Consider the following 12,739-nt stretch of genomic DNA (forward strand, 5'->3'; position numbering starts at 1 on the left):
ACCCGAAGTACAAGCTGCCACGGTCCTACTAAGACTTGGCGCTTGTCAAACTTGTCAATGCTGTCAAGTAAGTGCCTTTCTCTATCTAATCTATCTAATGATGCTCGTGCGGGTTCATACCTGGTGCAAAGGCTGGCCATCGCTATCCAACGTGGTAACGCGGCAAGTGTGATGGGCACCTTTGCACCCGGTACAACTCGCGGAGGTCTTTTAGATTAAAATATTTTCATATTTAGATATATTTAAGATTTAAGTTATTTTTGTATAATTTTTTATATAGGTAGGTACCATTATCCTTTTGTAGAAATAAATTATATTTGTTTTATCTATCTAATCTAATACCTTTAAACAAGCAATTCTTGTTTATTTATATCGGGGATCTCGGAAACGGCTCTAACGATTTCGATTAAATTTGCTGCGTGCGCGCATGCGTGCGTGCGTGCGTGCGTGCGTGCGTGCGTGCGTGCGTGCGTGCGTGCGTGCGTGCGTGCGTGCGAGCGTGCGTGCGTGCCCGCGTGTGTGTGTGTGTGTAGTAATAATTTACTCTATGGTTTACGGTTTTGTGCTAGTGCTGCACTCTGGCGGTAGAACATTGCAGTAATACCAAATTCAAAATGGCGCTGACATTTACGCCTCGCGCCAAAAATCTGACGACTCCTGTGCTGCCCCTAGTTCATGCACGTTCCCTATATATACCTACACACACACACAATATAGACCTGCTAAAATAATTTTGGTCTGATTTTGGTAATAGTTTTCTTTTTATTTGTAAATACTGTACTTACCGAAATCAGGCGTGGCTTACTCCGCGATTTCGTCGCTTTGCTACAGGTAGCTAAAAGTACATCCGTTCCACACCAATTTTGGGGAAAGCCATAAGCCGCGCGTGGCGCTGTCGGCACCTAGCGGCCATATCTGTGCTGATCGTAACAGACGCGTTTTGTTAGAGAGTGAGTCTTCTGTACTTACTATTATTTGTTCTGTGCCGAAATCAAGACTTATATATGGGCATTTTCATTCTAACTTGTACTTTAAAGCGCGACTGAAGTCGTCTATCAGTCACATCTAACCTTCCTGACAAAATGTAAGGGATTTGACATTGACCGGAATGGTACACAGTTTAGTGAAAATGCCCATATAACAATCCGTTCTTAAATTCCAGGTTCTCTGAGGTGGTGAAGCCAGCGTGCCTGGGGACCGCCCCAGCTGTGGGCAAACCCATCATTGCCACTGGTTGGGGCCGCACTGAATATGGTAAGCCGAAAAGTCATTCACATACATACATAAAGTTAAACCAAGAAAAGTCTGCAGCGATTTTGATAGCCCACGCAGTGCAAGTGTTATTTTATACGTCATAATTTCATAGAAGTTTGACGTTTAAAATGACACTTGTACTGCGTGGGCTATCAAAATCACTGCAGACTTTTATTTATTTTATTATTTATTTTTTTTATTTTCTCGGTCTGACTCTACATATAATCACGCCTATTTCGCGGAGGGGTAGGCAGAGACCACGGATTTCCACTTGCTACGATCCTGACATACCTCTTTCGCTTCCTTCACTTTCATAACATTCCTCATACACGCTCAATCACTCTCTGAAAAGTTAATTTTACCAACAAACCAAATTTTAGAAAAGTAGCCTATACGTAAAAACTAGCCAAGACAACTCCTTTATAATTTCAGGATTTTCTACACAACACAGAACTTGGCACCCATATAGATCTCAATTCTTTTGTCAGCGAGTCAACAACGACACATATTCTTAATATTGAACTTGGCTCTCATTTCACATTTATGTTTTTGTTGGGATATCATTACTTTTTGTACAGAAATTACTATAGTAGGTATTCATCATAAAAGCAGTTTGCCTAAGCTGAAAAGGAGACCCTAGCTAACGCGCGGTCAATTGTTAAAAAGTTTCAGTTTTCAGATTTTTTCTTTTTTATACGCCTAATAGTCTAGCTTCATGCCAAATATCAAGTTTCTAAGTGATCTAGAAGTGGGTTAGGTTTTTGGTTTATGAGTATTACCTAATAATTTTTTTTACATGTAAATATCAATAATTTCCAGTTTTCAGATTTTTCCCTCTATATAAACCTAATAGTCTACCTTGATGCCAAATATAAAGTTTCTAAGTCATCTAGAAGTGGGTTAGGTTTTTGGTCTATAAGTATTAATTATGTTTTTTCCATCGAATTATCAATAATTTCCAGTTTTCAGATTTTTCCCTATATATACACCTAATAGTCTACTTTGACGCCAAATATCAAGTTTCTAAGTGATCTTGAAGAGGGGTTAGGTTTTTGATCTATAAGTATTAATTTTTTTTCCATCGAAATATCAATAATTTCCAGTTTTCAGATTTTTCCCTCTATATACACCTAATAGTCTACCTTGATGCCAAATATCAAGTTTCTAAGTCATCTAGAAGTGGGTTAGGTTTTTGGTCTATAAGTATTAATTCTTTTTTTTCCATCGAAATATCAATAATTTCCATTTTTCAGATTTTTCCCTCTATATACACCTAATAGTCTACCTTGATGCCAAATATCAAGTTTCTAAGTGATCTAGAAGTGGGTTAGATTTTTGGTCTATAAGTATTAATTATTATTTTTTCCATCTAAATCTCAGTAATTTCCAGTTTTCAGATTTTTCCCTCTATATACACCTAATAGTCTACCTTGATGCCAAATATCAAGTTTCTAAGTCATCTAGAAGTGGGTTAGGTTTTTGGTCTATAAGTATTAATTCTTTTTTTTCCATCGAAATATCAATAATTTCCATTTTTCAGATTTTTTCCTCTATATACACCTAATAGTCTACCTTGATGCCAAATATCCAGTTTCTAAGTGATCTAGAAGTGGGTTAGATTTTTGGTCTATAAGTATTAATTATTATTTTTTCCATCTAATTCTCAATAATTTCCAGTTTTCGGATTTTTCCCTCTATATACACCTAATAGTCTACCTTGATGCCAAATATCAAGTTTCGAAGTGATCTAGAAGTGGGTTAGGTTTTTGGTCTAAAACTATTAATTATTTTTTTTCCCTCGAAATATCAATAATTTCCAGTTTTCAGATTTTTTCCTCTATATACACCCAATATTCTACCTTGGTGCCACATATCAAGTTTCTAAGTGATCTAGAAGTGGGTTAGGTTTTTAGTCTATAAGTATTAATTATTTTTTTTCCATCGAAATATCAATAATTTCCACTTTTCAGATTTTTCCCTCTATATACACCTAATAGTCTACCTTGATGCCAAATATCAAGTTTCTAGGTCATCTGGAAGTGGGTTAGGTTTATGATCTATATGTCAGTCAGTCACAAAAATGCCGGTTTTTAAACGTTAATTTATCAGTAACTGTTTGAGCTACGTTCATGAAATTTTGTATTTTGGACAAGCTAAGGGGCTTGAATACATGTGCCAAATTTCATTAGTGTAGGTTAAGTAGGTTTCAAGTTGTGAAGGGGTCAAAAGTAGCTCGAAATGGTTCGTGTAATATTACACACGGTTGCTGCGTCGCCAGTTCCTTTTTCTTTGAACTTGGCTGGACACGCTACCGCGTGTCTAGATCACTGTGTTAGACATGCTACATATTGCCAAGATTTCGTGTAGCTACAGAATAGGAGGAGAAGAGTAGGATAAGAATATTTAAGTAAAAGCCAGTGCCGTATCACGAAATTGTTCGGATGAGCTTAACGGGCTTTATTTAACTTATGGGTGCTCACATAGTTACTGGTGAATTCATAATATAACTTCTCAGGTGCCGTTAAGATACTTATAACATTCTTACCTATACGGTATATGTAAGGCGTGTAACCATAAAGGAAGGGATGGACACATTCGCACGCTTCTAGTAAGCTTCCGTATAGCTCAATTGGTTAGGAACGATCGGATCGGTGTACCGAAAGTCGCAAGTTCGGGTCTACCGTTTCGAAAGCGGTGAATTTTTCCGTTCTAATATGTATAAAGCTGAGTTTTTCAAACTTTATGGTGTCACCAGGGCTGTCTTTAACTATGCTAGAAAGTAAAGAAACCGAATTAAACCAACATTTTTCTACTATGATCTTCTATTTATTATGGGTAATCAAATATACTGTTACTGTCTGTCCTTCGGGACCCCCTGAGGATGGGGGCACGGGCCCCGTGTGCCCTTATGGTAAAGACGGTACTGGGTGTCACGGGCCTTTATGACCAGTAAAATTTTTTCGCGACCCCCAAACCCCGTTTCTAACGTTTTTCCATCTAGTACCTATAACAAATTTGGAACCACAGTGCACAGCCCAGTGTTTGGAACGCACCTTTCTGTCATTCACTTACATACGCCGTATTTATAAAGAGTTAAAATAACATTTAAAAATATATGCAACGTCATTTCCAGGAGGTGACCAATCACTGGAGCTCCGTAGTGTGTCTCTGCCAGTTTGGGACATAAACCGATGTCAGGAAGTCCTCGGGACGTCACGCAAGCTGCCTCAGGGTCCTTCGAGCGACAGCCAGATCTGTGCTGGGGAGGAAAGAGGAGGGAAGGATACTTGTCAGGTAAAATATCTCCCTAGCCTTAACACATTTTATTATATTACCTCGGTGGCAAACACAATACGGCCCGCCTGATGGTAAACAGTCTCCGTAGCCTATGGACGCCTGCTACTCCAGGGGCGTTACATGCGCGTTGACGACCCTAACACCCCGCACCCTCAAACAATAGGGTACTATACTGTATTTAAAATAAATAATTTTACACCATGCATGAAATAAAGCACCAGATAATTATTAGAAAAACACAGATAGGAGTTATTTTAAACACAGGTTCTATTTAATAAATCGGATAGAAATATAAAATGTAGGTGAGTTGACCGTGACGTCACGATGTAATGTTTCATATAAATTCCATATTAGCAAATCGTATTGACAGTTCTAAAAAAGTAACTGATTTGACTACTAGGAAAAAACCCAATTATGCACTACATCTGTATTTTCTCTGTATTCAGGGTGACTCCGGTGGACCCGCTCAGCTTCAAGAGGACTGTATCTGGCGTGTCGTGGGCGTGACGTCACTAGGCAGGTCCTGTGGCGCTGCTGAGACCCCAGGCCTGTACGCCAAGATCCAACGGGCCTTCGTGGCCTCTCAGATCTTCGGCTCTCAGAAAATCAGGAATTATACCAACAATAATCAGAATTATGGAAACAATAATAATAATGCCATTCCTGGAAATAATAATGCCAATTCTGGAAATAATAACAATTTTGACAGTAATTATGGGAGCAATAATAGGCAGGACAGTATTTATAATGAGCGACCAAATAATGCCAACTACAATAATAGACGACCACAAGGTAATAGTCAAGATAATGCGCAACGTCCTGATAGAAATGTAAATAATTATTCTGGAAGTCAAGGTGGTAATAATAATAGAGAACAAGACGACTATAGAGGTAGACCTTATAATCAACAAGATTATAATAATTACGATACACAAGGCAGTAATAATAGACCAAGTTACACAACAACAACACAAAAACCAAATAGAGGCGTTATTTCTTCAGACTATAATAATGGTAATTATAACAATCAACAAAATTCACAAAATTATTATACCGCTCGAAAACCTGTTAGGAATAATAATTATGACAATAGTAATTATAATTCACAAAATTATGGAAGCAATAATAATAATCAACCGACACAAAGAACACCGAACAATTATAATGACAACAGACAGTCAAATGTGGAAGATTATACGGTAAATAGGCCATGGTGGTTAACATGAACCACAAATGCTGTTCTACCGTGTGGTAGATGAAAATAAGTATTAAATTAAAGTTAAAATGTATTGCAAATACTCTAATTGTTTAATTTGTAATTATAAAATGTACACTACCAAACTTTTGTTTTATTTAAAAATATCGGAGCTATATCACAAGGAACAAAGGCATTAATAAAAAAGCTGAATCGTACAAGCATTAATTGTTTTAATGTTTAGTTTATTTAGAGGTATTTATGATATTGCTATTACCCGTAGCGGGCTGTACCGTAAATTACTCATCTATTGTCATTTTAAGGGTCATTAGATTGTGGTCTTTAACAATCAATCCATGCTTGATAGTTTCTTAGTAAACATCTTCGCTACCTTCAATCCCTTATGTTCTATCTCTCTATGCCTCTGTACTTCGCACGACTTGAGATTCTTGTGACACACCAGACATGTAAATATGAATTTCCTTTTCATTGATTTCCTTCTTTTATTCACTTTTATCAGTTCTTTACTAGCTTCTTCTTTACGCGTAAATATTTCAGGATGACTTATTTTAACGTGTTCATTATGATACTTCTGTTTTGAATATACTCCACAGAAAGGACATTTTCGCGAAATACATTCGTCTGTTAAACCTTCGTCAATCTCATTTATATTATGTACCTGCATATGACTTACAAATGTTGTGAAATAGGTAAATGTACAACTGCATATATGACACGTGAATACGGTGTCAGGTTTTTTACTCATCTTATCCTTTAGTTTTGATGCTATTATATCTGCATTAGTTATTTCATTGAAAGATAAGGAGAGTATTAGCTTTGCTTCATTTTGCTTATTTACTCTGTTTTCAGTTAAACTCAGTCTGTTTTGACTGCTGTAGTCAATTATTATTTCTTTTTTATCATTAATGGTATTTAGGACTGGTTTTTCGATTCCCATTCGGTTGCTGTGAGTATCAATGCGTAATGAGATATCACTATCATCAATAGATATAGTTGGAACCCAATTTGGTGAATTCATTACATTTTCAATATTTTTGCTTGGTAGACTGAAATTTAATACCGATAGTGAGTCTAGTAACTTTTTATCATGTAAGCTAGCTATATGATGCTTGTCAATAACAGTGCTAGTGTCCGCACCATATGTGTCCTTATTCGATATTATGCTATTAGTATTTGCCTGACGCTGATTTCTTTGCAATTCTTCATTAATATCCATCTCCACATTTCTTCTAGATTCACTTATACCAATTTCTTTACAGTCTGTACCTTGACGCCGACATATAACGGTTTGTGCCCTAATTCCTCGAGCACTCTCTATTGGCAAATTTACATTTATAGTTTCATTGCCTTTCTTCGCATCATTTTCTTGTTTTCCACTTGCAGATTGCGTGGATACTAAATTCAAATATTTTTTCTTGTACAACTTGTAACAGTTTTGAATACAACTACACACATTACAAATTTTAGCTCGATTTACATGTTTTTCTATCCTATTATCATCGTCAGTATTGTCAAATCGGGGCAAAGAATAAGTGGACACAGAACAATATAATGGACAAATGTATTGTATGTCTGTTTTCAACCTTCCACTATTCGTCCTTTTTCCCAAATTACCAATTTCCTTTTCAAGCGACTTTGAAAATTCGGGAAAAGTGACTTTCACGAGCTCCTTTACACGTGTAAAGAAAACTACCAATAGTTGTATACTAATATCATTACTTTCTCGGTCAACTACCTTTTCCTCATGTGTCTTGTTCACCTCATGTTTTTCGATTTCTTTAGCAGTTGTTCCGATCTTATGACTGCTTTCGCGAATTATTTCTGATGCAGCTAAATCATCAGACTGGGCAATCTGGTTATGCGTGCTTTTTTTATAAATGTTTTTAGTACTTAATATTACTGTATCTGGTCTATTCGTTATAACGGGCACTCCCGGTTTACAGATATCCATATGTTCTGATTCAGGTTTATTCACACTCAAAGTAATTTTACTGCTTTTCATATGGTCTTCCATTGTTCTGTTTAGACTGTTTTTATATTTATACACAGGCAAATCCAGATTTCCAGATTTTTTAAACCTTTTATTTGTATTCAATGGTGCTTTTGATGCTTGATTTCCTGTACTTAAAATAATTCGCAGTTTATTTTCATCGTTCCTCGCATTTCTTAGCGTGTTAACAGCTGTACTGGTTGTTTCTTGTTTGCGGGATAAATTCAGTGTACAATCATCGTTTCTATTAGCATCATCAATTTCAGTTCTGTAGGAGCTGATTTGTTGTCTGTGGCAATATATACCTGTAGTTTCTGGATATAATGGATTTCTTGTTAACATCGGTTCTCTACAGGTATCCATATTTACTATATCAGGTCTGTAAATGTGAGGAAATTCTACTGGTCTATAGGGATCCAAACTTAGACCTATTGGTGGTTTATAAGCATTGTCGTATGCATGCCAATATCTTAAGGAGCGTTCATAGTCTTCCATGCTTATTATATTTTCTGGTCGGTAAGCATGTCTGCTCATCATTGCTTGCCAGTAGTCATCTAAAGCATGATCAGGTATATAATCACTGTAAGGAAATTGATTGTTCATAGTATTTCCATAATCACGTGTCAATGGTTCATGTGGTCTATAAGCATAGCTATAAGCGTCTCTTTCTATTGCTGTATTCCTATAGTCATAAATTCTAATCAAATCGGGTCTTTGAGAATATAATTTTGGAGCCCTATTTATTTCAGCACGTCTATATTCATCTATGCTGAACATATCTTCTGGTAGATAATGATGATTGCGTGTATCTCTGGGCATTGCATTATACCTACAGTTTGTGTTTAAAGTTGGTCTTTGAACATGGAAATAAGTGCTTCTGTTTATTGGATCATGAGGATAAAAATCATTCCTCAAAGGAATTTCAGGTCTGTGAGTATGTCTGTATTCATATCTGTCCATTATAGGATAATGATCATCTATGCTTGAATCAACTTCTGGTCTTTCTGTATCATAATATCTATATGCGTGTCGAGCATGTTGAATGTTAGGTAAAGTCCTCACATCTTGCATATATCCATCCATTCTTCTAAAAGTATTTCCGTTTCTATGGTGTGGTATATCTTCCATCATATATTGAGATTCGTAACTCGGTTTGTAGCTGGTTGTTTCTGCAATTCGATTTTCTCTAACACAACTGAATACACGATTTCTTGAATCACACATGCTATCTTGATTTTTTCCCAGACCAAGCTTATGTAGAGTCCTGTGATCTCGAACTTGATTTGTGATACCTCCATTTATTGACTCACTTTTATACACTTGACTATCATTAAGTATTTTATTAGCTGTCGCTTCTTTCAATTGTTTATTATTTTTTAGGTACTCTCTGCCTCTTTTATTTGCAGCACTTATTAATTTTTGAACCGACTGTTCGTAGTCGTCATCATCTATGACTTGTATGTAATCATCATCTGAATTGTGATCGCTATTTTGACTCTGTATTACGCTAGTTTCTTGAAGTTCTTTATGATAATGTTGCTTCATAATCTTGTTTTCGTTGTTATTATTTATATATATTATTGGTCTCATTTCTTCATCTCTGTTGTTACTTCCATGTGGTATTTCCTCTCTTTCATCGTCTAAGTCTATAACTAGATCACAATCTTCATCCATGTTGACCTGAAAATATTAATTCAGAAATTATGTAAATGTTTAAACTAGAGACACTTATAACTTTTTTTCTAAAAATAAACTAGGAATAAATAAGGCATTTATTTACATAAAAGATATATACAGTGGTACTAAATTTAATAACTAGCTTATATCTCAATAGGCCCTTGAGGCATTGTACCAAATGTACCAAGGATGCCGGCGGCATCTACTCGTTGTATCGCAATGCTGATACACTGTGCGAGAAATTGATTAGTTTTCCTATAAAAATTGATTAGTTTACCTAGATTTCAAATGTAATTATTTTTAAGATGCCTCCATGTATTCGTATGCCGTTTGTACACAGCTGAAAAGGTGAGACTATTTAATGTGTACCTAATACATTAAGACCTGAAACGTTACCCTTTTTACAAACAAATTATTGTTTGTTATCGAAATAATATGTAAGAAAATTTGATTTGTTCTATTTTTACATAAAGTTTGATGTTTATGTTATCAAATAGTATGTACCTACTTATTCTGATGATTCTCATAGTGTACGCAATTTAAATTCAGAAGCGTAATTTGAGATTTATTGCCGAAAAACCTCACTTACCCTAAACGCCAACGACACCATAATGATTAATGAACTTTAGTATGCTTTAATATAATTAAAATGACAAAAACACACATACTTACCTAACCTAAAACTCTAACATATTATGATCACCCTCCTTACGTCAGCTCTATCCCAAGACTGTATAAGACCGGAAAACAACACATTTAATTATTTAGACTAACATACCTACTCCCTTTATTCATAGAAATGAACCTAATTATAAAGAATAAATGGGGTACCTAATGATTCTCCGATAAACTTTTAGCAGATCATCGATTCGCCGACAACGATTCGCCGAACAGCGTTTCGCAGAGTCATTTATTTGTCAATGTAACTTCTGGTCAACTAACGTTACGTAGACTCTTGGTTCACATACCGTTCAGTTTGCTTCTGTGTAAATTCGCAGAACTATTATTGGACGATTTCCATTTGGCAGAGTAATCGTTTCGTTTAAGCAATGTTTAGTCGAATAACGTTTCACATTTTACATATAAGTCGTTATTTTCGAAACAAAAGAATGAAATAAAATTTTATCATTTTTTAAGTAAATGCGTTAAGTATATGTATATAAAGTTACGAAGAAGTTAGCGAATATGTGGTGTCAAACTCGTGGTAAGGCTACAGTTGCACTTAATGAAATTGGTGGATTTCAGGAGGAAATGATTGAGTTACTTTAGAAAATACCGAAATCATAATACACATGCCTTTAAAAATTGAGGGGTTCCGTCAATTCCTCATGGATTACAACATCAGATCAGAACCAAAATTGTTATGGGAATACCTCGCAGGTAACTTTTTTCAAACAAAAAAAGAATAACTCAAATCGGACCATGGGTGCTGGAGTAATCGCTAAACATACTACTTTAAAAAAGTCATCATCATTATCATCAACAATCATCATCAGGTGCACTTCATCAATAATTGAAATCTCACCTTATTTTATAATTTTTTTTAGCATTAGAAAGAAGGTAAGCGAAGTTGACATGTCTTTTAATTGAAAAACGCTTTTTAAAAATCAGTAACTAAGTATTACTTATGAAAGCAGAAGAATATAAATGATCGTATTAGATTCGTGAATGTTACATATTTGCCATGACTTATTTTTAAAAAGAGTTTTTCAATTAAAAGACACGTCAAGATTGTTTACTTACCTTTTTTCTAATGCTAAAAAAACGAACATTCAATATTAATGCCAAATGAACATTCGACCTATTGTGTTTCGACCAATGGTTTCTCGGGTAATTATGACAGTTACTAAATGATTATTCTACGAATAGTAAATATGCGTATCAATGTTCTGCTTATTGACTACTCTCGCAATCGACTATTATGCGTAACGAGATTCGGCGAATCGTTACTCTGCCAAACAACCCGTCTGCGAATTGTTGTCGGCGAAACAAAAATCGGCGTATTTTTTTTCGGAATATCAATAGGGCACCGAATAAATGAGTCATACTAAATGAGTAATAATCCAGTTTTTAGGGTTCCGTACCCAAAGGGTAAAAACGGGACCCTATTACTAAGCGTCCGCTGTCCGTCTGTCCGTCTATACGTCCGTCCGTCTGTCTGTCACCAGGCTATATCTCATGAACCGTGATAGACAGTTGAAATTTTCATAGATGATGTTTTTCTGTTGCCACTATTACAACAAATACTAAAAACAGAATATATATAATAAATATTTAACTGGTGCTCCCATACAACAAACGTGATTTTATTGCCGTTTTTTGCGTAATGGTAAGGAACCCTTCGTGCGCGAGTCCGACTCGCACTTGGCCGGTTTTTTTATACCAAAGCTTACATGTAGTAAAACACCCAACTATAGTCCAGTACTACATCAGCCGGCATCAAAAATAACGGATCAGACTACGCGTCAAAAATATCTACTTACCCTTCTCCAATAGCTTAACAGAAAAAGATTATAATAATGTCTATATATGTAGAACAATTGGGTCGAACACAAAACTGTGTTCGCGTCTTTCCTGTAGACATACCCAAAAGTTAAAGGTTAAAACTTGTGTGTTCGTCCGAACTGTACAGTTTTCTCTCCTGTCGGCAGTAGTTAACAGCTTGTGTGCTAGTAGGTAAAGATGTTATCATACGTATCCAAATAAAAGGAGTACCATTTCATGTGGATAAGGGTTAAATAAGAAAATTAACCTTTATAGCCCTTAACTTTTGGGTAATAAGACTAAAAAGAAAGACGCGACTTTTGGGTTTGGCCCAATTGACTAGACTGCAACAGATAATTTTTAATTAAATAATGCAAACTGTGATAATTTTACATTAAACCTAGTCCCAAATTAAGCAATACTTAGGTATTGAAATCTATGACTAGACGTTTAGCTGCTACGGTTTAAAGTAGTTAGATAAATATCTAAGTAGGTAATATAAGTAGTTTACGTACCTTTTCCACTATTTTCAATCCACTGCACTTTAAACACAAATTCACAAAAAATTATTCAGGAAATCACTAACAAAACATGTTCAAAGAGTTCTCCTTATGAAATGACATACTCTGGTGATAACACAGAACGAGGGTCATAGGGCATTTTGTACAACGCTTTAAATTAATTTTGTACTGAAATATATTTATAACGCCTCGATTTTCAACCTTAAAGTTATAATAATAAAGTATGTGATTAGCATTATAACTCTGAAAAACATTTTAAATATAGACTTTATTTTATTTATGTTTAGGTAGCAAATCAAG

The 12,739-nt window shown here is 35.4% G+C and overlaps 1 protein-coding gene and 1 long non-coding RNA gene across 2 annotated transcripts in view; one reads left to right on the top strand and one right to left on the bottom strand.

Moving 5' to 3' along the window:
- The window catches only part of LOC134802339 (serine protease filzig-like), a 37,671-nt gene extending 31,779 nt beyond the window's left edge, over positions 1 to 5,892 (top strand). Inside the window, exons 7-9 of the mRNA XM_063774950.1 lie at positions 1,163 to 1,254; positions 4,388 to 4,548; positions 4,998 to 5,892. Of these exons, the coding sequence (XP_063631020.1) occupies positions 1,163 to 1,254; positions 4,388 to 4,548; positions 4,998 to 5,777 (1,033 nt within the window). The 3' untranslated portion in view covers positions 5,778 to 5,892. The remainder of the gene's footprint in view (positions 1 to 1,162; positions 1,255 to 4,387; positions 4,549 to 4,997) is intronic.
- Positions 5,893 to 6,425: 533 nt separating this feature from the next.
- On the bottom strand, positions 6,426 to 12,523 carry LOC134802538 (uncharacterized). The gene is made up of 2 exons (XR_010145861.1): positions 12,434 to 12,523; positions 6,426 to 9,437 (listed from the first exon to the last, which is right to left on the bottom strand). It is a non-coding gene; the product is annotated as an uncharacterized LOC134802538 (long non-coding RNA).
- Positions 12,524 to 12,739: the final 216 nt, after the last annotated feature.

This window comes from Cydia splendana, chromosome 24 (genome assembly GCF_910591565.1).
Source record: "Cydia splendana chromosome 24, ilCydSple1.2, whole genome shotgun sequence".
Classification (NCBI taxonomy): Eukaryota; Metazoa; Arthropoda; class Insecta; order Lepidoptera; family Tortricidae; genus Cydia; species Cydia splendana.